We start from the raw sequence: 27,774 nt of genomic DNA on the forward strand, positions 1-27,774 counted from the left end.
GAGGTCAACTACAAATACATGAACAATGGTCTTAGAGTGCCATGACCATAACCACATCAGCTTACGGCCAACACACAGCCTAGAAGACCCTCCATTATTAATTGCAGTCCTATTGTACTTACTATTAAACTTTTTCTTTGGGCTGATAGGGAAAGCAGACTGTTCCCTCACTGTCTTTGCTAAACTGACCGTGGATGATCAGGATCTGCTGCATTTACAGACTGATTTTTCTTCCAAAAGTAGATTTGTGACTGATGAAAAAAATGGAGAAAAGTCACTTAAAGGGAAGAATGGTAATTATTCAGAATTGGACATCAAGTGAGGAAAGTCTGAAAGTGGGGAAGGTCTAGAAAGCAGTTTATTTAAACTAGAAATGTTAAGGAAAACAGAGCAAGAATTTATTATACATGTTAAAATCAGAACAGAGCTGACAGGCTATCTCAGACATCTGCCAATTCATAATACTGGCTTTAGAGAAGGGTATTATCACATCTCGGAGTATTTAAATTGATTCATACCGAATAAGAACAGACGTCAAATTGCTTCTAGATGATTAGGCTATTAATAAAAAAAAAAAAAAAAAAAAAAAACAACAACAAAAGGTAATTTGATTAGTATCTTTTTATTTGATGGCCACCTATCACTAGGTTTTTCCTTCTAATACAAGCATTCTTGTATTTGAAGGGATTCAGTGAGATTAAGTAGTGAAACTGTTATGAAAGGGTTAACAGCAAGGCATCAGATCGTACTCTTTTTCATTCTGTTTCCTCAGAGGAAGCATTTTCATTGAACACAGATGGATTTGACAGCAGCTTTACTTGTATATAATGATATATTTAAATAAATGTGCTTCCAAGGGAAACCAATTATTTTTGCAAAAGTCTTTTGAATGTAAATTTACTTAAAGCTGAAATTACACTGCAGGTAAAACGAGGGGTAAAACAGTATTTTGACTTTTTCAAAGTTATTAGAACTTTAGAAACAACTCTAAAAGCTTCTGAAAAAGGTTGATGAAATAAAAAACACATAAATGCACTAAGCCAGGCTATTATAACATAGAAGTAAGAACTACCCTAAAAATTACATACCATTGGTTTAATTTATCTTGTTACAATCCTGGCTCTTAGGATAAGAGGTATCAAATCCATATGTTTTTGGTATTAACTGTAAGTTGAGCAAGTACCTTATATGCATATTTGTATACAATGGAAGAAATTGACGTCGTACCATACAGTCTGCAAAGTTAACACAGAAGGATTTCAAGCTTAAATTGTTTCCCTGTCATTCATGAAGACAGTCTTAAGTCCCAAAATAGTACTTTATCACAGGAAAAATAGGTTTTCCTAAAAATTTTGTCTAAAAAAGTAGCAATAGAAGCAGCTTTTTCTTTGAGTAGGTTTATATCACCTTTGTCCAGGTTCCAGGAAGGTATTTGGTGATAATGCACTTTTTATACTGAACGTATCTCCACTTGATGAGTGTCGAGAAGTTGCTTTTCCACCTATCAACAAAGTCTCTGCTTCTTTTATTTCCATAGCTCTTTTGTAAAGTTCAGCTGCCTTCTCAAAATCTCCCCCTTCATAGCTTGGGAGAAGAGAAAAACAAAGTTGAAATAAACACATAAAACAAGTCTCACCCTTTATTTAAACTGAAATGCACACCATGCAATCAACAAGTGTAATTAAGGCTCTCTACTTTCCTAATAAATACCCAAGTCCATATGTTTCATTTTATCCACTGACTTTTATAGTAATTTGATTTTATAGGGCAAGAGCAGATCCAGATCATCTTACCTTAACACAGCCAAGTTTTTCAGAGTTTCCCCTACACGAGGATGCATATGGCCAAAGCTGTCTTCATAAATCTTTAGTGCACGTTCATAAAGAGGTAAAGCTTCAGTCTGCTTTTTCTTTGGGTAGTAAGAAGTTGTTTGTTACAAAAGTACATTACATTTTTTTGTTTGTTTGCCCTACACAGTATCAACACATCCTAGATACAAATTCATGTATATTCAACCAAAAAGCTGCTTTGTGTTCTCGATGCTGTTGGCATATGAGAAGTATAATTGAGACTGTCAAAGCTACTTGCTTTTACTTGAAAATCTCATTCCCATTAGTCTGTTCATATTTAGGGTCTGGTTTTGCTAGGCAGTTTTGAAAATCTCAGTCTACATACCATAGAATTCTTAGTTGCCAAATGCAACTCCTTATAATTCCTTAATTTTATCTGAAGCAGCTTTAATTACTGCTTAAAGTCAGGTAGGCAGATTCCTTCAATTTTTTATAATGGATCCTAAGCATTTGTAGGTCCTATAAGGAGATCTCTTTAAAATGCAATTAAGTTACTTTGGTATCATTTAGGTACAAGTCATAAAAAAGTCTAAGATGGGAATAATAAACATGTAAGACATGGAGAACTTACCATCTGACAATAAAGAACGGCCAGATTCACCAAAGCAGTTGCTACACTAGGGTGTTTGGGGCCAAATGATTTCTGTCGAATTTCAACAGCTAGTTCATACAGAGGAACAGCCTTGTCGAGTTTTCCCTACAAAGAACACACAAAAAACATTTTGGTTGTCTTAGTGTATCAAAACGATGATGGTAAAATCTTTTTTAAACCAAAAGGTTGGAGAAACTGTAACTGTTTCCAAAATAAGGGTTTAACTTTGGTCAATTTATAGTTATATTCTGCACAGATTATTTACTGTGAATATTTATTGGGGCTTTCCAAAATGCTGAGCATATTCAACTCCCAGTTAATGTGTTTCATAGCTATGTCTCTTTCTTCCTTTTTTAATGTCATTTTCTTTCCACGAGTGTCTCAGAAAGCTGTTAAAAAAATTTTCAGTTGTACTTTTATCCAAGTAATTTTCACCATTTGCACCTTCATCCTGCCATAAATGAGAGCACAGAGCTTATTCTTAGACCTAAAGTGCTGAAATTTACTGATGATACGGGAAGGGTAATGTAACTGCCTTACCTTTGATAAGTGGTGGCTGCACCATGTTCTTTGGAACAGCTGCAGTGCTTAATCCAGTTTCAGGTTCCTGACACTTCCCATTCATCACGCTGACACCTTGGTTTCTAGCCTGATTTCTCTAAAAATCTCCTATCATATTCCAACCAGTTTTCACGTAGATTATTTTTTCCAGCAAATACGTTTTCCTTCCATTTTGAATCAGCACACGCACACATTAACCTGATATATTTCAGAAGTACGTTTTTATTTAGGTTTGCTTAGGTTTTTATTATTAGAATGGGAATTCTCTTATTTAACAGCAATGGCATTTAATACTGCAAACTTTCATCTAATAATGGTTCATTGTAATTGCAAAATTCAAATCAAATTTTCTATTTATTTTTTTCAAAGCATCACCAGGCCACAATCTAAAGATGATCAGTAATTCATCTGGAAAAAATACTTATCTATAAGTAATTGTCATTTTCTATACCTGATTCTTGTCCCTTTTCTTCCCCTACTCTTCCTGTGTCAATAGTTCACCATGAATTTTAATTTATGCTAATTCAAACTAGAAAAGAGCTGTTAGACCTGCATATTGAGTGCTTTTGCAGTTTCTAGCAGCTTCAAAATTGTAAGCTGAAGTGAGCAAAGAACACAGAATTCAAAACCATCTCATGCACATATACAACGTTCATTAAAAATGATGAAGCATGGAGAAGTCTAGACTACTGTTACTGCACACAGTGTATTTTAGCGGGGAAGTAACTCATCTTTCACTGAATCAACACAAGCTGGAAGTGGCTTAGTCATGCAGCTTATTTGGAAAGTACAGTCTCCCTCATGAGCCTCAAGTAAGGCACTATCTCCATCACGAGCTTTTAAGTTATTCTCAGTTATACTATAAAGAGTGAGGACATCATGTTAAAAAACAAAAAACAAACAAACAAAAAAAAAAACATCACTATTCCTACACCACAAAACACGATTTTCCCATCAAGTCACATCTCATTAAACTCTTGTATATGGACATCATGTACCAGACAGTAGAGAACTCAAATACAGCTGGCAAGAGCTTCTCCAACTGCACTAGCTTTTAACCGGATCAGAAGTTCTCCTTCATAGTGAATACCAAGCATGCAGGACACTGAGGGCATTACTCATAAATGGCTTACCTTTAAGCAAAGTGTGTCTTGAAAACACTACCGGGCTTTTTGGGAACAGACTAAGGCCACTTGACCGTACCTTTTATGCATGTGTGTATTGATAGCTGACAATTCCCATGGCCCACTCCTTTTGGACTGCAGACTGTAACACTGCAGGGCATTAGCTGTTTTAGGTAATGTGTAAAGGTAACAGGGTTGTGCTTACCATCTTTTTGTACAGCACTGCCAGGTGTTTCACCGTGTAAGCCAAGGAGGGATGATCTGGGGCCAGAGCTCTCCTCCTGATGTCTAAAGCTTTTTCGTAGAGTTCCTCTGCTTTGTCATAGTGCTTCTTCTCGTTGTACAAGGCTGCCAGATTGTTCAAAGACTGCGCACAGTCTGGGTGGTCAGGACCCAGGACTCTTTCTCTCATTTCCAAGGAGCGCTTCAGAAAAAGCTCTGCTGTCCTACAAAGCACATTTATTAAACAATATTTTAAAGCTGATAACATCTGTACAACCTAAAGTGACTGCTTGAAACAGAATAAACTCAGCCTCGGAAATTGCAGAAATACTGACATCTGGCAACAGACTTTCTCTTCTGGATAAGCAAATGCCACATCAGCGTTTCATTTAAGCAGTGAGGAGCTATAAATCCCAGACACAGCACTGCCATGCAGGCTAACCATAGCAATGGCAGACAGAGGTAATTGATTATTCCAGTGTAGTACTGGAGCTCCCTGGTACAGGACTGAAAACCCAGTCTAGCAGATTTTAGTAAACATTACACTAATCCCACAGCTGCTCGTTTCTTTAACTCAAGCTATACCTTCTGTGCAGCTCCTCACAGCAGTCAGTACTTCCACAGATAAAGCAATAGTGGAATGTTAGGTAAAGGTTCAAACCCATCACACAGTTTTTCAAGTAACTGAAAAGAATATAATATATATTACAAGGTTCAGCAGGCAGCTTTCATACCAAAGGGGGAAAAGACTGGAAAGATACTTGACGTGATGATCAGATGATCACGTGTATTATATGTGATGAGATAGATTCTCGTAACAGAAACTGTCTGGAAGTGACAGAGTGGAAAAGACTCTCTCTAATGTCACCATTCAAGTGTTCCTCTATCAAAAGCACACCTTTCATCTCACTAGTACAGTATGCTACTGTTCCATTACGGATTTGCAGCAGTTCCCCAAACAATGGCTGATTCCCACAAAATACTGGCAGCATCCATTACAACTAGGTAGTTTGTCATCCTGACAAATACACAATTTTGTGTGACTCTATTCCCAGCGGGTTAGTTCAGTAAATCAGAAAAATCCATTTCACATTAGAGAGGAAAAGACCTTACATAGAACCATACATTCAATTCTGAAGCTCTCACACAAGTGTCAAAAGGTGTTCTCTCTACAGAAAGACTAGAGGATGAAGTGTGATACATAGCAACTGTTAGTGACACACCCTTCTGCCACTGATTTCCTTCTAACTGTACTAACTGATCAAAAAATTCGATCTTGGACTTGCTGTGATTCAGAACAGACGCACAATAGCCATTAAAATGACTTAAACCTACACTAGAACGAGGACTGTACTGACCCATGAAACAGCGGAAATACGTTTAGTCTAAAAGTAGGTTGTGTTGGACAGGAACTACATATGAACAGCGTGGAATAAAAAATGATCCTGTATGAGATTAGACAGAAAGTGCTCCTCTATGATCAGTCACTTTGTGTGACTTTATGAGGGTAAAGTGACAAAAACAAACACGCTTTTCCAACAGCGGTTAAAAACCAAGGCTTTCACTGTAAAAACAGAGCATTTAAAGGACATGCAGATCCCAAATTACAATACACTGTTTGTAGTTTTCCGACAACTACTGCTAACTTAAACACCAGATACAGGAAGAACATAAGAACACTTCCAGAAGTTACTCTGTGCTTTTTTGCTGTGCACTTTCTTCCTTTCCTAGAAAGATTCAGTTCAAGAGAGGAAGACATACGGTGACTTAGAATTCACTCACAACACCCCCTTATAGACTGCTTTGTGGACAGAAAAAACTGGTGAGAAGAATCACTAACCATGCAATCAGAACTGCTCTGCACCTTTTATTCCCCTTCTTCAACACTCCTGCTTACCTGTACCTGCTTTTAGAGCACCTTCATGCTGCTCTGTCATCTTTTGCCCTGAGAAGGCCTGCAGAGTAAGAGCCTGAGGATTACATCTACAGTGAAGAAATACTTAACTCATGATTTATTGTAATAGTGGCAACTTAAGTGGTGTGAAACACCAGCAATCCTGACGTTTAAGGATGAACACTACAAAGGAAGGTGATGAGATAGTGAAGCTGACTAGAGTAGTGCATACATTTTGAGAGAGAGCTGATATTTGCAACTAAGGCTAAATTTAACAGTGGAACACCAATTCTGAATGCAGGAAATGTGCTGAGTTGTTAATACACGCTCATAGCATCAACTCCAGAAAATTAGTGAAAAATAGTAGAATGAGTCAGGGACACCACCATAAAGTGTATTTGATCATGTCTCTACATTTAATGCTAACTCTTCACGCTTTGTTTTCACGTATTATCCCTGAGAACACTCAGTGGATGTGCCACAACGAATACAACTTACTCAAGATTATTCTGCAGGTAATAGAGGACTCCGAGTTCATTGAGGGTTCGAGCATTATCTGGTGTATCCTTGCCTAACGTGAGCTCTTCCAGTTGCAGGGCTCTTTGACGCAGGAGAGCAAAGCCACACTACATACAGCAAAGCACAAAGTAAGTCAGCCAATCACCATTACTATTAAAGCATTTTACTGAAGACAGAAAAACAGAAGACAAGTTTGTGCCAAAGGAGGATGATAACCCTACTTCATTCCTGTTCTCAAGTTTATAAACTCAAAGCAAAAATCAAGCAAGTCTCCTATCCTAAATAATACTACAAAGTATAACTCAAGGCTTCACATGGATCTCTGTAAAACAAGCTGCCAAGCTAATGCTTACATGCTAAAGATGTGCGAGCAGCCTTTGTTACACACTCTGCTTTGTCCTGATCTTTGCAGTCTTAATAGAAACAGTTGTGCAGCAGAACTCATTACAAAAACAGTAAAAATCCTTGTTATCCACAGTCCTTTGTATTTGAGCACTGTGGAAATAGCAACATTTTTATGGCTTTTCATAGTGTTCGCTCAAGCTACAACTAGAGTTCTGGGGTCACTAGCTGAACTCTTATACTAGAGGCTGTACATGATAAGCAAACCCTCAGCTCAAGAATGACCAGAAAAACTCTGTAGCTGAAATACACAGGGGAAAATAAATAAATAAATAAGTAAATACATCTCAGTATGGCACATAATACTGTTACTGGGATTATCCAGTGCAATAAGGATTGCATCCAATAGTATTTGTAGAAGAAAGGCCTCGGTTATCTCCATGGAACACCTTTTTCCCATTGCCATTTTGATAGCTAAATGTATCATTAATTCTGCACCCCCAAAATGTATATACTCACTTATTTCTTTTCTACCTCTCAACTCCTTATCAGTTGCCCTGATTCATCTCCACTCCAGTGGAGTTTAAAGGGCAGTCACCAAAGCAGCTCCTAAGCCACTTCACTAGCAACGCCCTCAATTACCAAAAGCATTTGAGAATCAGATTTGTCAGCTCTGCACACACACGATCATATTTTTAACAGAGCCACAACATTCACAAAACATCAAACATTTCCTTACCAGACTGCCTTTCCGCCTTGCTGCTTTCTGGCGTATTTTGAAGGACTTTTTCCTCAACTGCTCAGCTTGTTCATATCTGAAAACGGTTATTTACTGTGTTAGAAGAATGCCAAGTGTAGCTGGGTATTCTGGAAAGCTTCTAAGTTACTTAAGCATACAAATCTGAAGAGAAATTATGCATCTTGCAGGTGGGGGAAAAAAATAAAAATGAAAATCACAGTTTTTGTCCAAGATAAAGAACATCCAAGATAAAGAACATCCAAAATGCTTGGGGCCAGACAATCACAGGATCACAGAATGGTTTGGGTTGGAAGGGACCTTAAAGATCACCCAGTTCCAATCCCCTGCCATAGGCAGGGACAGCCCCCACTAGATCAGGTTGCCCAGGGCCATTCAGCCTGACCCTGAACACCTCCACGGATGGGGCATCCACAGCATCTCTTGGCAACCTGTCCTAGTCCCTCACCACCCTCTGAATAAAGAATTTCCTCCTAACACCTAATCTAAATCTCCCCTCTTTTACTTTAAAACCATTACTACTTGTCCAGTCATTACTGGGCTGAGCAAAAAGTTGCTTTCCATCTTTTTTATAAACCCATTTAAGCACTGAAAAGCTGCAATGAGGTCACCCCAGTCTTCCCTTGTCAAATGATGCAGTTACTCCATCCTAGAAGGCCACCAGACTGGTCAGGCACGATTTGCCCTTGGTGAAGCCATGCTGGCTGTCCCAGATCACCTCCTTGTACTGCATATGCTTTGACATTGCCTCCAGGAGGATCTGCTCCATGATCTTCCCAGGCACATAGGAGAGGCACCCCAGTCTGTAGTTCCTCGGGTCCCCTTTTCTACCCTTTTTTAAAATGGGAGTGATGTTTCCCTTTTTCCAGTCACCAGAGAATTCACCTGACTGCCAGGACTTTTCAAATATGACGGAGAGAGGCATGGCAACCCCATCAGCCAGTGCCCTCAGGACCCTGATATGCATTTTGTTGGGCCCCATAGACTTTTACCTGTTTGGTTTCATCAGAACCTGCTCCTCCTTCACCTCTAACTTTTTAGTTTGTTGAAACACTAAGCACAAAAGTCAACCCTTACTGGGTGGCCTGCTACAAGAATACAGAGGGGCTGCTCACTTCTGCATTGGGTATAATGAAACTCTAAAAAAAGAACTACAGAAACAGTATGGCTTCAGGAAGAAAATCTGTTAAATTACTTCTATGCGAAAGAAAACCACCCCTGTAGCCAATCTTACTTGTTCTGCTTTTGGTACAAGGTGGCAAGCGCATCAAGTTCACGGGCTACCCGAGGATGTTCAGCTCCATAAGCATTTTCTGAGATTTCCAGTGCCTGCTTATACAACTGTTCAGCATTCCCAAACTTCTTCCACTGAACATAAACTCCTGCTAGCTGGTGCAGTGACTGTGCCACCCTCGGGTGGTCTGGATCCAGTGCAGTCTCTCGAATCTCCAGAGACCGCTGCAAAGGAGCTACAGCCTGTAACAACAAAGTTCAGAATATGATGGCAGCAGGTAACATCCTGTATGTTGCAATAATTTAACAGCTGAAACAGAAAGCACACACTGAGCTCTGCTTAATTTGCCTCCTTGCTGTTACAAGTCTCTAGATGTACTCACCTGACTGAGAAGACCTAGGTCCTTAAGAAACCGTCCCAGAGTCTCATAAAGATCAGCCAGGCAGATCATACTTTCCTCTCCCTCACAGCTTTTTTCATATTCTTTCAGAGAGTCAAAATACTCAGCTGCCATAGAGCTCTTATCTTTCCCAACCAGCTGCCAGTAACTCAGCAATTCTGCAAAATGTCCCCTGTTTTAACAAGGAAATAAGAAGCTCATCTTATCTCTGACACCTCTCTATTCAAACTGATGCTATGTTAGAAGAATAGGGCCATACGCATGAATTTTGTCTTTATGCCATGGAGTGTCTACAGAGACAGCCCATGGAGACTGCCGCATTTCAACAGCGGTATTTATGCCTTTACCAAACCCCCAGTTGTAAGAGAAAAGAAAAAAATACATGATTTATATAACAACAGGGTCACCAGTGCATTACCATTCCAGGCTCTACTATTCAAGTACCTTCGATCTTGATCTATCATTTTCTGATTTACATTTTCAAAGAAATCATTATTCATGTGCTTGACAAAAACAACAACAACAAAAACCCTCTGAAATGTTTATACCCGCCAGAACATTGGCCACCTTTGTACCTTTTGTAAAGGTTCTGGGACACAAAGAGATTCAAAAGACAGTTGTGTAGCTTTTGCTTGTCACCCTGCTGTTGGAAGAGCCAGGGAAGTTCATCTGCACTTCTCCAGGTCACCCGGTCTCGACTATTGAAACAAAAGCCATAAAAGTAAGAACTCGGAGTCCTAATACTACTCATCAATTTGATGTGAAAACTAGGCAAGTATACAGTTGCCATACAAGAACGTCTAAACAGACAGAGTACTATGAAACCTATGCACTCTGTTTTCTCACATCTTTATTTATTTTCATATCAGATGGCCCTGGAAATCCCCAGTACCCCACTAGAAGCTGCTCCTCCCTCCTACATGGGCTAATCTGTGCCAGCTAGTAGAATCGCAGCCCAGAAGCATTGTTCTTTTGTGCATCCTTTCCCCAGCACGTTGTGGCCCTGTTGGCTTTCTGTTACACAACAGCACGTGCTCTGAGATGCAGTAAATAGTAGCCCACAGCTGGAACACACTGAGGACTGTAAATGCAGATCTGTTTTAAAGATGGACATGAACTTGTAAGCCTTTCAGCTTATTGCTTGCTAAATACAAGGTAGTCTCTTGTCTCTTCAAGCTCCAAGCAACCTCAAATTTCTCAGCATTTACTAGGAGTTAAAAATCTACATGGGGTCAGTTACCATAAAATAAACGATCTATTATAAGTTCATACCCCAGCTTATCACAAGAGAACTTCTTGGAATGCCTATTCCCCACTATGGTCCTCAGTCTGTTCCAAGATTAAAAAGCAATAGATCAACAATAAACTGGTCAAATGACAATTAGGGTACTGTAGGGTTATACTGCTGTGATAATTCACTAAACTGAGTAGGAGGTATATAAAGGAAACAAAAATATCCATGAGGCAAAAAGCCTGCAGTTTAGCACATCTGGAGGAATTATGACCTACCTTAGCTGCATGGTGAAATAGTCCACTAGTTTTTGCCTATAGGCAGAAATAACATTTTCACCTTCTTCCATGTACTCTAATCGCACCATCTCCCAAGCCTGAAAGAAAATATCATTGAGAAAAAGAGAATTTACTCAATTTGTATAGTAAGTCACCCTTATTAAGTCAGATAACACACAGGGAGCTATGCAAGATTATTTTTATTTTTTGCTAAAACAAGTCTCATGTTATGATAAAAATCTTTCAATGCCAAAAGCAGTACCAACATTGTCTTATGTTATACCAAAGCTCTGGTTATTCAGGTAACATCCCTTCCCTCAATTCAGCTTGTTTTTAATGGAACTAGTGTTTTCCAGGACACCTTGACTTAACATGTGATAGGTTCTGAAGGCTCAAAATGCCAGGTTTTCAACTGCTGAACTATACTGATAGTAGTAACACAGCTGTAGTAGTTTTCAAGGTGATTCTAACATCAGTCCAGAAGTTAAGGAACACAGATGAGCAAACACAGATGAAAGACTACCTAGTTAATAACAGAACCTATCTTAAGGACAGTAGGGACTTGGGGTGTAATAAGGCAAGGATCTGTAAGCAACTTCTCAGATAGAAAGGGAAAATGAACTCTGAATGTAATCAGGTGTAAAGTTGGGTGAACAAAAACAGATTGAAAAGCCTCCCACATTTACCATAATATGGTCAAGAGCAGAATCTGTACAAAGCTTTGGATTGGTGGAGTTGCACTTGCATGTGTTTAGAATTTAAAAAATTACCTGGAGATGCTGGAACTTCAGCAAACCACAGCCATATGTCAGCAAACACATTTTGTGCAGGCTGTGAACAAGCAAGGCTAACACTGCAGAAGACAGTTCAGGATAAAGTTCCATCAGCTCTGATTCACTTATACCATTGTGGCTTACACCGATGACACACAGTATCTGTGGTAAAGCAGAAAAAATAGCTTACACAGTTAGTTAGCAGTATTTGTTGCAGGTCTCAGATTACTGAAATCCAAAGAAAAACATCGTGCATCGTGCATTACCATCTATAACTTCATACGACAAGGGAAAAAAATAACATTTATTTAAATCCTTTCCCTTTTCTATCCTCAAAGAAAAATCCTCAGTGCTACTAGTTTAATATTCTAACACATAAAGCACCAAATGGGACAAATAACTGACATCTGGGACAAACAAATGGTTCTGTAGATCTTCCTCTAAAACACTTTGGAGAAAGGGTAACTCCATTATCATAAAAGACTTCAATCCAAGTAAAATATTCTGAAGGTCCCATGCTGAGAACACCAAAGAACTTCTTGCAATTGTTGAGTATGTCCTAATTCAAAAAATGTTCCACTAAACAGAGAAATTCTGTAGAAGCAAGAAGAGGAATCAAAAATCTAATAAGCTGTGCCTTATATTCACAAGATACCATACTTTGATTAGATTTACTAGCTTAATGTAGTTAATCATTGGTTCAGGGGACCAAAGGAAGGGCTGATTCTACATCACATCACAGTGGAGAAGTTCTGTTTTGTTCTGTGAGATAATGATTTAGTTTAACACAGAGAAGTCAGGTGTTCTGTGCTTATGCAATACATAAAATTAGATTAATACAATTTCCTGTCTGTAATTAATAATGACATAACCTCTGAATCATACATATGAACTGATCTAAATTAGTATTTGCTTTTAATCTAAGAAAAACTCTTTACAGGAAAGAATATATATTTCCTGTAGAAATCATTCTCTGCTTACCTCTCTCAAAAGACCTTTCTCCTTATCATTCCGCAATGATTCTTGAATTGATCTCAGAACAAGCCTGTACAAGGACACTGTGTCTTGGCATTGGAAACACTGTTGAAGGGTTTCATCAATATTTCCTGTACTTCCAACACTGAGCAGATGGACAAAAAGGACGTGGTTTAGCATATTACATTTCACTGAGCACCATGAACTGAAATTATCAAAGAGCTCTACATCAAAAATGCTCCAAATTTTCTACTGGCTTTATAAGGTACAAAGCACCAGGAAAGATTAAGACCAAAAGAGGTGAATTTCTTAAGCCACATGCCATCACATTCTCTGATTTTTCTAAATAACTGCAACATTTCTATTTTCAAGAAAAAGTATGTTGCAGTGTTCTTTCCTCCAGCAGGAGCACAGAGTAAGAACACCAGGTTGGATAAAGATAAAACCTCACGTTGCTGTTTCACCTAATGCACTTACAAAGCATGTTTTCAAGATCAATTAAGCATTCTAGAACACAAAACAGAAACAAAAAAGAAAGAAAATCACCCAGAGTAAATTATCATCTTCTGTGAGTCTCTAAATTAGAAACGAATCCTTCTCAACAAGGTGAAGTCTAGGTTAATACTAAGCCAACACACTTAAAAGTATTCTGTTGCACAAGAGGGAAGATTAATTTTCTCCACAGCAGAAATTACACAGCAAAATACCATACGCAGGATGTTAAACTAAACAATTGCTGAACTCCCTTTCAGCCTTAAAATTTATGAGGCAAACTATCTGGTACATCAGTAAATAGAGCAGACCTGAATTAAACCATTTAATGAAACATTACCAACATTCTCCAAATGCCACTACAAAGCATTTAAGTAACTGATATAGTTAGAAACCAAAACAACAGAAAAATAGAAGAAAAACAGAAGTCAGAGCTATCTGAATTCACTTCTTATCAAAATGGCAGAGATTATTTACTCTCTGATCTTTCCTCCCATTGCATTCCCCAGTCAGTGAAGGGGGAAAACTTCATACACTGCTCTCCTGTTTTTTCTTAACAGGATTCACTCTATATTAAATGAATGTACTCCAAAATACTACCAAACCTACTTGCAAACTTCTAAACTAGTGATGCGCATAACTGCAGAATCATCTGTACCTACCACGCAATGGTTTTGCCCAGAAGAGTGACATACAAAGCATTGCAAGTTGTGGCAGAACGACAATGTCTCTCAAGCTTCTTCTCCTACAAGATTTTAAACAAAATCTGTGAGCTCAGATAAAATTAACCACACCAATACAAAGTTCACCATTTGACAAGAAAATAGACGTTTTAGATATGCTTCTATCTATAAAATCTGAAGAGTACAACATGAAACTAGTGCACAAAATACTTCATGATTTACTAGCCATAATACAAGCTAAAGTTTCTCTTCCAACTTAGGAGTAAAAGAGTTAGCATCTACTCGTTACATCTCTAAAAATGAGAACTACCACACAGCATTAGTTTGCAAAGCAACGAGGTAAAACACTTTTCCACTACCTAGCCAGTGTTTTATTATTATGCAATACTAAACCTTTCATGATTTTAAAATGAAAATAATATGTTTACAGCAAATATGTGCGACTGCACAGTTTTCCTGTTAATAATTTACACTGTTCCATCTGTGCTTCAGTGCTATGAGCTTCAAGGCAAAAAAAAAAAAAAAAATAGTCAAGATGTATGATGAACAGTACTATTTAGTTAATTAAACAGAATACTTCCTCCTGGCAGCTGTACTTATTTCATCTTTCCATGTTTTCATTAAAAGTTATACTGGAGTCAGGTACTTCAGAAGAACTACAAGAGACATACCTGCTCTTTAGTCAATTTAACATTTGCAGAGTTACATTCTGCACTAATGAGAGATTTAACATCTTTGGAATTCAGTGGATCAAGATGAAGAGTGGGCCACAACCTTTGGTAAAAGAGAACAAAATTATACTCAGACCTTATTAAATAACACACAAAAGGAGAAGAAAAAAAAATTGACATCAAAGTTCTGTGGCTTTTTAAAGATTGATGCCCAACCAGTAATTGAACTTACTCCCTGCTACTAAGAAATTCTAGTCATCACAAGCCAAATTTCAACTTCTAGCGTTTTTCTGGATCTACAACACAGTATTGCAGTTCTTGATGTGCACATGACTGATCCTCTCACACAGTCATGTGGATAGGTCCATCCAAGTAAAACAAAAATCTGGTTTCCCAACAGGTAAAAGCTGCAATTGCAACAGAGAAGCTTTCCTTGTCCACAACAGTTGCAAAACCTTATCTATTGATTACATCTCCAGGCCTTAATAAGTCTGACCATTTGCTCTTACACTAGTAACTGTAATTATTTTAAGCAAGGCTATTATGAAACATCTCAGAAATGTAACGTACCTCCAAGCCTGTGGACATGTTTCTACGTTCACTGATACAATCACTCTCACATTCACTGGCAGAGGATCTATCAGCCATTTCATATGCTTTTCAGCTTGCTTAAAAACAAATTTTGATTACTTAATAAAACAGTTGCTCAAAACAAATACTAGGAGTTGATAGGTTTCATTAATTGCACAGCTCAGAGAATGGAGTCTTGAATTCTCCAGTGTCCTTACAAATTATTCATGATCTGATTCTTGAAGCAGTACTAAATGGTCCATTAATACTTATCAGCGCAACTGAACATTAAAGCAGACAGAATACTATTGTTAAAGTGTTCACCTCATAAAAACTGGGCAATTTACAGGCCCAGTAAGTAGCTCACAGCAACAAACACCTGCATAAATAATGTACCTGGGCTACTCAAAAATAAAGGTGTTCAGGCAAATAAAACTAAAAACAAGCAAACAAACAAAAAACATCCATACAATACAAATTTCATCTATAAAACTGACTATTTTAACTCATCTGCACTTATTGCGTATTAGTTTTACATGTGCTCTTCACAGTAAAGCAAACATTAATATTTCTGTTACATAGATATAGCTGAACTTATTACAGTAGTGCAAGTTTATTTTGGACTGACAAATTACAAGTATTTTGAAAACATACCTGTATTTGGTCAATAGAATCAATAATTATAATTATGCTGCCCTGATGGCGTGCAGAAAGTTTCTCCAGCCAACGGGGAAATTCTTCCAAAAGTTTAGCTGGATCCAAAGTCAGCGGTGACACTAACCAGGAATGTTGCATAAGCTGCAGAATTACAAACATACATAACAAATTCTACCTTAAAAATCAATTAACAGAGTTGAAGAAAGACTTATAGACACAAGAGAAAAAATTAGTGCACTCTTGGGATAATTCTTCTAGTCATATTCACACAGGATTCTTTTCTTCTACTTCATGTTCTGCATTTGCTGGCTTTCCGCAAATAATATTTACTGAACTCACCACATAAATTCTAGAGAGAGAAATAGAATTTACAAAATGGACAAGGGATCTGGAGACTTAAAAGGACTTAAAAGCTGCACAGATTAAAAAAGGCAGACTTCTGAAATTCGTGAGAAAATTACAACACACAATAGATTTCATTTATCTAAAGGTTTTTGTCCTGTGAGGTCCATTCTGCCACCATGTGGAGGAAAAACAAAGCTCAGACCCTAGCCGAAAAATACTCTTTCTTTATTTCCATACATCCCACATATATTTACATATATTCTGCAGATCTAACACAGTGTAAAAATAACTATTTATAGAGACTAGTCTAGGACCAATACCATGCCAACTGGCAAATACAGCCTCAGGTTTCTAAACACATAGAGCAGAAAACACCTGCCTCTCTCATCAGTCAGATGGGAAAAAAAGTTTGGAAGAAGCTTATATGGCTTTATAAGCCATCAAGATTGGTCACTGGAAGCAAAACTATTACGAATGTCCCAGAGATGCAATTTAAGGGATCTTCACTCAGTGTGTAGGATCAGATTCCCTCCTTCTATAATGCCTTACACTTTCATTACCCTTAATGGATGTAGAAAAACCTGTAGAAGTTTTTCTTTAGACATACGAAGACAACATCACTTTCCAAGGCATCATGCAATGCAGGGCATGTCATTATGTAACATACCTTCAAAGTCAGGCGTTTAATTATCAATGCAGATTCTGAACTGGTAGACATGGGCCTCCCAACGAAGTGGTAAAGAATTAGAGTGTTTGGTGAATGTTTCTGTTGCAGCTGAATCCTAAAGAGAAAAGCAAAAAAAGAAAAACAAACAAAAAAAACCCTAACAGACTATATTTTTGCACATATAACTTAAAAGTTATCAGTTTTGCCAAAGGAGTAGAACGTCTGAGCTAGAAGAGGTGATCAGCATTTAATTCACAAAATTGGGTAGATGTTTTCTGAGCTATAATTGAATCTTTTATCTGTTTCCATTTTTGCTCTCCCCAGTATTGCTAGCCATTAACAAATGGCTTTCATGGCAATGAATAGTCACATGATACTGAGCTTGTTAGAAGTAATGGCACTATCAATTTATTTTAATGGCAGCAATCCTATCACAGTCTACAAGTGACCATAAAAAGCATTTCTATGATAAATTATTGAGTCTGATCTTTCTTTCCCTTTATTTCAGTAGAAAAAAAAAGTTGCACTACCATTTTGACAGAAGGAGAGATTTCCCAGAACCTGGTCCTCCTGATACAAGCAGAGGTGGAATTGGAGCTGGTGCTGCTACCAGGTCATTCAGTCGTTCAAAATACTGTAAAAGAGACAAAACCATTACAAATATTTTACTTCTTAAGGAAAAAATATACCTCTTGTTATTGTAATCTATCTAAACACTAAGTGTATGTACAAGTTTATTAAGGAACGGTAATAAACACTAAAATATAACACACTATAAATTGAAAGAAATTTTTTAATGAAACAAACCACAAAAATTATCTCTTTTGAAGGAAATGTAAAGTATATGAACATTTTTTCCAAAACTTGATTTAATAGGAACTTTCAGTGCTAATAAACCAAACTGAAATTAATAAAGTTAAGTATTTGGGTGCTATGTTAATTCAGGCTTTCCCCCACACACACCATGCCCCATCTGCTCTACTGCATTGGATATGTTTCTCAGGACAAAGCCTTCATACTTTGCATCTGCCATGACATTATGAAGCTCTAAAGTGTGCGTGCACACACATACACACAAAACAAACCAAGAAAAAAAACCCACACACCCTTCATTAACTTAGGAGAAATATTTTATCTGCAAACAAGTGGAGGCACATTAAGATACACATACGTATCTTTTCTTTTAGCATTCCGTTTTACTGTTCTAGTATAGTAAAGATGGGTCAATCCTCCAACCCCTTGTTAATATATGAGCAGTGAAGAAAAAGAGTAAGATGTGCATGTAACATAGGGATCCTAATAACACACTAACACAGAAACTGCATCCTTACATTACATCATACCATCAATATTGCCCAATTTAGCTGTGATATCACTTTCCATGACCACTTCAATGTTTTTTCTTCCTACATTCATTATACTTTCTCTATGTATACACCTGTTCTTGGCACCCCCATACTTTAAAGTTTCAAAAAAGTTATTTTACACTGACTTATCCAGCAGCTCTTTACTTTTAACTTTCTGATGTTATTCTCACGTATGCATGGTTGTATGATGAGGTTAAATTTTTCATTAGCCATCTACAGAAAGCCTAACTCCAGGTGCCAAGACAGAGCTCCAATTTCCTTCAAAAAAAAGACATTCAGAGCTTTTCCTATTGACACCCAAAGTCTAGCAGGAGGACACTATTTCTGGCACAACATTATGGTGGTTTTCCTAGCACAGAAACAAAAACTGCTTCTTCATCAATACCATTCAACAAGAGGCAAACTGGCATCTCTCCCAGAAAATAAATATGCCATCTACGTAAGGCATATGTCTTCTTCTAGCCTAAGGAGTAGCAGCCCCTAGGAGGCTCTCAGACACAACTTCTTTAGTAGCACTACATCTTGCCTCACAAGAGCTGGAAACAAGTGATGGCTTTCTCGTCATCCATATTCACTTCCAGTATACCTACTTTCTCAAATCCCAGCTCACATGTTGAATTAGAGGCCTGCTGGAAAGCTTCCATCTGTTCTTGTTCATCGTGTGCATCCCACAAGACATCACCAAAAACTTCTTCTTCAGGAGCAGTGGACTCTTCCTTATTACCCAAATCTTTGCCTTCTGGTTCTGTCATTTCACAGCCCAATATATCCTGAGTAAAAGAAAATTCCCTTTAAACAACTACAACTATAAAATTTAAAAGTACGGGCACATATAGCATTATTCTCAATGCCAGCGTGTGCAATATGCTCGTTCTCTTTCATGCTGGCAGAGAAGATAACTAAAGGGGCTATTTGATGAATCCAAGCGAACTCTAAACACACGGGTCTCAATACACTGGTTTTAGTCTTCTCTAAGTGGAAGTAACTCACAATAGGGAAGGATACTGAGAATCAATTATGTGATCTTTCATTATCCCAGGATATGGAACACCATGTTAACAAAGAATTTAGCCCAACACTAGATCTCTTGCTCTGTTGTTTCTCCTGTTCATAAAAGCACTGCTCAGCTCAGGACATTTTTTCCCCACTTTAAGTTTTCCTTGCTCGCCAGGTATGAATGATAAAACACAAGAAGACCCTTTGAGTTACACTGAAGCAGCACATAGCAATCATTGACAGTATCTGAGATCATAAATCAGAGAAGGAACAGAAAAAGATGAAATGCATCAGGTGCCCTACCTGTTTAATTATCTTTTCTACGCAAGTATAGATTTTGTGTGTTCCTTCCTCCACACCTCCCACATGATCAATCATCTGAAAAGGTAAATGATAATGCATGAAGCAACTCTGAATCCAACTGGGAACAATATTTAGGACTTCCAACAAAAGCTTTTTGCAACACATTTAAATTCCATTCTATTGTACTCCTTAGGTAGGATTCACTTTACCTAAGCATTAAAAAGTTACACATTTAGTCTCAGCTGTTCTTAACAGTTCCCTCCACAGGGAGAGATAATAGTCAAAACCAGATCTGATGCCTATGAGGAACCTCTCTAGAGGTATGCTTCTCTCTTCAGTGTCTGGAGAGGGACCTTAGATAAATACCTTTGCCATTTACATGGCTAAATATAGATCAGAAATTCCATCCCTATAACACAAGGACTTTTTTTCAGTAAAAAAGCATTGGGATTTTTTTTCCCCACTAATGAAAATTTCACAATCTTCATAAATTTCAGATTCATCCTGCTCATATAATGAGTATCCAAAGCAATAAGCATAATGAAATTTCTCCAAATATCTGGGACTACTAGCACTTGATCTTAGTTACAGCAAGAAAGTAAGCCTTTCAAAATTCAACAGCCTTGAAAATACCATACCTTTGCTTTGTTCACACAAGAAATTTGCTCAATTAACTGCTGCACTGAGCCTGAGCTGACTCCATCATCATCCATTCTGTGGTATATCAGACGGGGTTTTTCTTCGGGATTTTTCAAGAAGGCTTCTTCACAGTCCTCCAACAAACAACTAGATTGGAAATCAGCATTCTTGTGCTATATTACACTGCTGTAGTAAATAGCTCAATCAACACAAGCTCCGAAGGTGGGTTTCACTGCAAAATCTAATTCAAAAGTCATATCTATTTACAACAAGGACGACCAAATATTTCATCCGAGAACTTAAGATAAACCCTGAAGCAAAGAGCAGTTATATGAAAAATGTATGCTACTTACACTATAAATATTAAAACTATTAATTCTTTGGTTAATGCTTTGTAAATTAAAAGCTGATCTTCCTGTCATACCGATAAGCAGAGTGACAAATAATTGTCTTGCAAGGAAAGAACACGGAATCATGCATGATTAACAAGCATCATATATATGTTTTGCTGTTACTTCTTTGAAGGCTGTTCTATTCTTTGAAGAAAGAATATACATTACAAGGAAAGGTCCTGTAGTGTTTGTGAGACATGGGGTAGTTTCTTAGTATACAGTAGTTGAAAAGCAGAATTAAACTCCTCCAATCTCAAAAGCACCTAATATGTGTGAAAGAATTGATTCCATGGATATCACACCCAGCAATCTATTGCTGTTCCACAAAAGGAACTATACAACTTGGGGATGCTGACAGTAGCAGAGAGGGTTTCTCTGTCTTTTTCTTATTTTCTTCATATGAGCACCATGAGCTTCATCAGAGATTTTGTAAGAGAAATAAGTGAGTGAATACTGTTGGCAGATTTTTTTTAAACACTTGTGACCCACACACATACCACTGAGTTATTTGGCAACAGTGTCCCCTTGAGGAGCAATGGGTCCTCAGCAGCAGACACTCTTTGTCAGAGCATAAATGTATGGTAGTTCTAGCCCAGTTCCTCTAAGAAAACAAATCAAAATCATCTGTGGTACCTTGCTGTTCCCTCATGCACTCCACTGCTATAAATCTTACCTATTAGTGCTTAAGCCAGCCTTTAGTTCTCTGGGGAAACATGTTTTACTTACAGAAACAGTGGGTCTAGTTAATAATGCAACAGCTGTGAAATCCCCAGAGTTCAAAATCTACTCCAAATATGAAATTTAGTGCATACCAGTATTTACAGATTTATACTTTCATACAGATGTTTTGGAATGACTATTCCATGATCCTTAATGTTTATGTTTTCTAATCTCTTTTTTCAGAGGAAAAAAAAAAACAAACATCAAAACCATCAAAACCAAACTCTGGCTAAATTCCCAAATACACCATAGAGACACAATTCTAAAAATATCTTCAGTTCAGTGTTTTTCATATAGCAATTTAAATTTCTTCTTCTAGAAGGTTAGGCCATAACTTACCAAGCAAACAGAAAACATTGCACCACCGTGTGTCTTAAAACATCACGAGTTTAGTAAATTAAATTGTAGAAAGCTAGTATAAGGTACCACAAAGAAGAGCCATGAAATTAGTCCAAAAAGGTGTCAGAGATAGAAAATAATGTGTGACAGAGTAAAATCAAGGCACGTGTAAGGATAAATAAGTAAATGAAAAACACTGAAGACATTCATGCCAGCCGTGTGAGGGAACAGCAGAGAGCTGATCTTGGAAAGCAAAGCATTTCCTTATTATGAAGGTATCTTTCATGCTGAATTTTAACAGAATCTAAAGATAGAGGAAAAAGTAAATGACCAAAACTGATATGTTCTTTCAACTGTGTGCACTAGTAAACCTAAAGTTTGAAGGAGTATCATTTAGAAGATAATATCTTTGGAAATGTACTGAGAAAAGGATCTCATACATTCTAATAAGCTATGCACTCTGCATAAATTACCAGTTTCCATTTACTTTACCAGTCTGGAAAATACTTACCTCGGCAAAGTTAGATGTAGGAGCAAAATGACTAATGAACTTTTTTCAATTTCCCATTTTCTTACATCCTTAAAATGATTTTCATTTTCTGCTGGAAAATGAACAACTTGAAAGAAGTAGCCCATTGTCTCACAGGTTCTTTGAAGTTTTGGTGAGTAGTTCTGAAAGCAAATTTGAAACTGCTTTACTACTAAATCTGTACAGCGTCAAGGACCTACTAGATAAATCCCCCCTTTTTTTCCCCTCTATACCGTTTCTTCCCCTGAAGTCCTTGAAACGACTTTCTCTGAATTCACTGAAATTAGGGTACAGCTACTAGAGCTTTCAAGAAATATTGGACAAATTTCTGAATAAGTATCCCAGTGGAAACAAAAGGTTTGTGAGGTACTCACTCTAATGAAGATCTCCACTTCTGGTTGAGTCTCATCAGTATTAATAATAAAACATCTTACTGTGTTACTCCACAGAGAGTGAGAAAACAGAGGAGTAACCTGCAATAAACTGGCGACAGCAGCATCCCAGTCATCTGCCAATAAATAAAAAAAAAAGTCTACAGATCTCCACATCTGATTACACTGGATGATGGATAAGTCATCACCTCTTAACATTATTAATACTACATTTTATTTAAAATAGTAGTAACATTTTTACTCTATTTTTATTTTTAAAAAATTGAATTTAGAAAACACGTACCATCTGATAATGCCATTTGATAATGCAGCAAAGCAATATTGTTAAACGTGTATTATCATTAAAATATTTCATTTAAGATGGCATTGATGAAATGTACGTACAAAAATCTAGTCAATAGCTGTAAAATAGATAAAATATGCAGAAATAAAAACACTTATAATCAAACTCTTTTTTTTTTTCCTCAGATCTACATGTATCCCAATTAGACCATGTTAATTAACGACAGTAAAACATTATGGGAAGTGCCTCTTCTTGAGATAAAGTCAATAGCCTTCTATATTTGTACTGTACGTCAATTCCCTATAGAAGTCATGAATTTTAAAACTTTCTTAGGCTCTCCGTTTTGTGGTTAATCATTCTTTCAAGCCAAGAACAGGCTTCCCTTTCAGTACCACCTGGAACAAGGGAAGGTCTAGTATAAGAAGCTGTCACCATCACAGAGCAGACCCTCCGCTCCCACTTTGCAGGTAGAGACATCTGAATCCATGCTTGAAGGACTGAAGAAAAAAAGCGAGGAACAGCAAAACACGAGGGGTTCCAGAGCCAGGACAACAGTGGGGGAAAATAGAGAACCTGAACCCTGTTTACAATAGGCAGTTTGGGAAACAAAGTTCAAAAGCAACAATTATTGATAACAAAATATCTATCACTGATTCACGTAACAAAGCATACATCTCGGTCTTGCAACCAGACTTAAATGAACAGCACCCTAATCAGAGTCAAAAACTATGCAAAATCCAGTGAGAAAATAGATATATAGTCTATGCTAATACCAATGTAACATTCACATTCAGGAAGTTGAAAAATTGAATCAAACTGGAAAAAAGAATCCCTGCAGACACTGGAAGAGGTAACTATCTTCCTTAATCAACATGAAGAACAAAGTATTTGGTTTATTCACAAATAGGCACTGTTCACTGCTGTTTGCTAAAATCACTACTGCACATGTCATAGTTACATACATTAAATGCAACGTGGCATGTACAACTACAGATTCCTTTTATTTTTGCAAAGGAGCTTCCCAAATAATCCTTTAGTCAAATTATCTAACAATGGACAGAAAAAATGCCATAAGCACATACAATCCCAGCAAAACAGACCACTATTACTGACCTCTGTTTATATTTGCAAAAGGTCCCTCAACATCTATGGAGCTATGAGCAAATTCAGGCCCTCTGAAAGACTGCTGAAGCTGCATCATACTACCCATGGATGGTTCACTTCCCAAGGCTCCTCCAGTCCAATATTCAGATTGTGCCCCAGCAGCTAAAAAATGGGAAAGAAAAAGAAAGACAAACAAAAAAAACCCCTCTTAATTATCATTTAAAAAGGTAAGTAATCACTCTTAAGTATTGCAGCTGAAATCTGAAATCTACTGTCACATGCTACTGATCTTTTTTTTTTTTTCTCCTTTATCAGATTTGCTCACATCCTCATGTTCTGTAGTTCTAAATGAGTGTTTGTCTAAAGTTATTGGGAAACCATCCTCATAAAGGATGTGGTTATTTGCTATTACTTGTTATTACTTGGATTGCTCACATCTATTGGGTTCAAATGCTGACTTGGATTACAAATCAGTAAACCAGTTCACAGTATTGCTGCAGTCATTTATAAACATCGCAAAATTGACAGCTTTTGTTCAGGAATGTTCCAGAGCTGAAAGAATGCAAAGGGGGCTTTAGGTCAGGATTGAAATACATTTTTTGTGCTGTGTGAGACAGCTTTCACAGCATCTCTTCATGAAACACCTGGATTACACTTCTACCAAATAATCTTTAGTGGAGAAAATTGTGGAAGTGAAAGACTTAGAGAAACATAAGCAGCATGAATTCAAAAATGAATTCAACACAAAAGGCCAAAAATATATATAAAAGATTATCTGTACCACTACAGGTCATCAGATGGACAATTACTATGCAAGGAGACAATCACTGCATTTTGAAAAGTTTCTGGTTTTAAACATCACTTATTAATATTGCTGACAAGATGTGATTGTTGATATATCTCAGTAAGCAACACACATGTTATGCAACAACACTTGATTGCAGGGTTTCCTCAGTAACCCTTCATGGTGCAAGAAGTAAATGGTAGCCATCCTTAACAGTGTCAAGATGTTAAATATCTGCTACACTTACTGCTCAATTTTGAATCAGATACAACGCCACATAAGTGATCACCTATCTGAATCCATCCTGTATTATCAAATACCTCTTATAGAATATACAATGCTTTGCCTTTTACATCATAAAGTTTGATAGAGTTTCCCTTCCAAAAAATTCTTCGATGAAATAATTCTTTTGGTCAGTTCATGTTTGTTAAATATCTAACTCTGCTACTTTGAGAAGTACAGTAACAGAGATTGGGATACTTCTTCATCCATGGTTTTAAGTCTAAGATTCCCTCTGGTTTCAGTTGTGGTCTTCTGGATCCTTTGGAACATAACCTCTCATCTAGAATAAGAAAGCTCAAAAAAGTTTGGAAGAGACTACAAAACTCAGAATTGTTCAAAGAACGATTTAGAAAAAAAAAAAACATCAAATCACTCTGTCTAGACAGTGCTCTATTTTCTCCATTGATTCATGCATAAGACCAGAAAATTGGGTTTTCTCACAGTATAAACTAGGTTTGTAAAGGCAGCTGCTTTTATCCTTGAAAATATTTTATGTTGCTTTTCAAGCTGGATTAATAAACAGAAGATAAATAGTAAGCCTTCTGCTTTGCTATTCACAGACTTCAGTCATGTTTCGACACAAAATGCTAGGGATGAAATTCTTACCTGTAACATCTGTACAATTGTCATCAGAATCAGACTCTTCAGGATCAAACACTTGGATTCCCTGGGCCTGAAGTCTCTGAAGTTTTGCTTCTAGCTCTCGTTTCGCCCTCAGTAAGTCTTGAATCTCATTTTCTTTAGTTTCTCTAAAAATCTACAAGTAGAAAAAAAACATAAGATTGAAATACACACCATAAATCTTTTGAAATTCAGTATCATGTTCCTGAATTCCTATTATGTGTTCTCAATTAGAAAAATAACTCTATAGCATTGTTTTAGCAGGGAAAGGCACAGAAATGTGAACAATAAACATAAGCCTATAAATGAGCAGAAAGCATAGTTTAAAATATCTAATTTTAAATTCTTACCATTTTTAAGCTTAGCATACTGTTCTGAATGTTAAGAGTCTGCATTAGTACGGGAAGCTCATTAAAAATGGCAAGTAACTTTCTTGACCTTTTAAAGTTTAGCGTCTTCAAAATCACTACAAGTAGTAATTTTTTTCAAAGGTTCCTTTTTATTTTTTCCCAAAAATAGAACACAATCAAATATCTCTAGCAGTCCTGTTTTTAAAATACTATCATCATAAGGGAAAGAAAACAAGAACCTAGATTTAAATACAAGGAGATGAAATCCTCCTCAAGTCTCAATTTCTTAAATGAAGTCAAAAAAAATCTCTTTTTATGTATCTGCTAAATATGAACACCTGATAAAGATACCAAGAAGCTTAAAACAGTGTAAAACCAAGGCCTATTGCCCTGCTTTGGATGGTGAAAACATCACCACCTGCAGCAAGGGAAAAGCAGAGCATCAGCTTGGCCTTTCAAGTCATCCCCCAAAGAAGTGCTTTTCTCTTTAACCGGCTGTCATTTTTTAGCAGCCAAAATAGATGCACCAATACACGTCTCTTCCATGTAACCTAGAAGTCTTAAAATGCTAAATACAAATATGCATTGAGAAATAATAAAACTCTCTGTTTATATGTTCCTTCAGCACATGTCTGTCTGTGGCACACATTTTCCTGTCACTGTCAGATATCAAAATTTCAAGAATCCGTGTTGAAATAATACAGGAATTTAGCTGAAAATGCACCACTGAATATTCTTTTTAGTATGTAAAAGGTTGTTTTCTATTTTTTCTCTGTTTTACAGGGAAGTAAGGTTATTTTGAAGGAAATAAGCAGCTACGACCATGATACTGCAATCTTTTTAAGACGGAAATGTCCTCGTAAAAGCTGTTGGAAAGGAGTTCATTTGGGGAACGTGACCAAGTAGTATCTTTATCTTTTTTTTTTTGATAATTTTGCCAGGGAAGGAAAAGTCAAGCCATACCTTAAACTGCCTTTTGACCTTGTCTCGATCATGTTCAAACGTTGCAGCTCTCTCCATGGCTTGGTATTTCGCTTCTAACGCACATTCTTTCTCTCTGAGTATTTTCTGGTAAGTTTTCTGAAGTGCCTGAAAACATTTAACACAGTGGTTTTGTCTGAGAGTGCGGAAGAGCCAAGAAAAAGCCTCAGCTTGTCAAAAACATTCCCAAGCGGGACAGCGCCAAGCCAGCACCCTCCAGCTCTCCGTGAGGCAGAGGAGATGCAGAGCTCAGCCCTGACCCTAGAGCCACACCTTGGCCACACCTTGACGGCTCACCAGGGTGGCGTGGGGCCATGTGCCACCTCCCCAGCACCCTGCCTTCCTCGGGAAGGGAAAACCATTGCGCTCCTCGCCACAGCTCTCCCGTGAAGCGGGGCGAGGAGGCAGCGGGGGGCTACCTGCAGCTCGGCGCGCAGCCGCTTGTTCTCCCTGTCCAGCTTGGCCTCCTTCTTCACCATGGAGGCCACCTCGTTGTTCTTGCTGACGCGGAAGATCTCGTACTCCTTCTTCAGGCGCTCGTACTCGGCCACGCACTCCAGCTCCTGCACCGAGGCGGTCGACTTGAAGCTGGCCCCGATCAAGCCGCCGGGCCGCGAGCCCCCGACCCGCCGCAGGGAGCCGCGCAGCAGCCGGGCTTTGGGCTTCACCTCCACCGGGATCTCGCAGGCCTCGCCGCCGCCGTACGTGTCCTCGATCACCTCCCCGACACCGCCCGCCGGGCTCACCAGCGACGACGCCGTCCCCATGGAGAACCCCTCGGGTTAACCCGGGGAGGAGGCGCCGCTCCCGGAGGCGGCCGCTCCGCTGCCCTAACCCCGGCCCCCCCAGCCCCTC

General features: G+C 38.0%; 1 protein-coding gene across 1 annotated transcript; it reads right to left on the reverse strand.

The window, feature by feature from the left end:
- Positions 1-38: 38 nt before the first annotated feature.
- Positions 39-27,724, reverse strand: NPHP3 (nephrocystin 3). Its single transcript, XM_032181260.1, has 27 exons — positions 27,339-27,724; positions 26,902-27,027; positions 25,574-25,724; positions 23,911-24,063; positions 22,497-22,630; positions 22,105-22,265; positions 20,142-20,289; positions 19,504-19,578; positions 18,795-18,974; positions 17,368-17,471; positions 16,838-16,952; positions 15,823-15,966; positions 15,169-15,266; positions 14,599-14,701; positions 13,907-13,989; positions 12,759-12,897; positions 11,775-11,939; positions 11,005-11,102; positions 10,071-10,193; positions 9,478-9,667; positions 9,096-9,337; positions 7,844-7,919; positions 6,742-6,869; positions 4,333-4,573; positions 2,422-2,547; positions 1,794-1,909; positions 39-1,584 (listed from the first exon to the last, which is right to left on the reverse strand). The coding sequence occupies exons 1-27, from the start codon at positions 27,684-27,686 to the stop codon at positions 1,404-1,406; spliced, it is 3,948 nt and encodes a 1,315-aa protein (XP_032037151.1). The 5' UTR covers positions 27,687-27,724; the 3' UTR covers positions 39-1,403.
- Between the last annotated feature and the right edge of the window lie 50 nt (positions 27,725-27,774).

Source organism: Aythya fuligula, chromosome 2, assembly GCF_009819795.1.
Source record: "Aythya fuligula isolate bAytFul2 chromosome 2, bAytFul2.pri, whole genome shotgun sequence".
NCBI lineage: Eukaryota > Metazoa > Chordata > Aves > Anseriformes > Anatidae > Aythya > Aythya fuligula.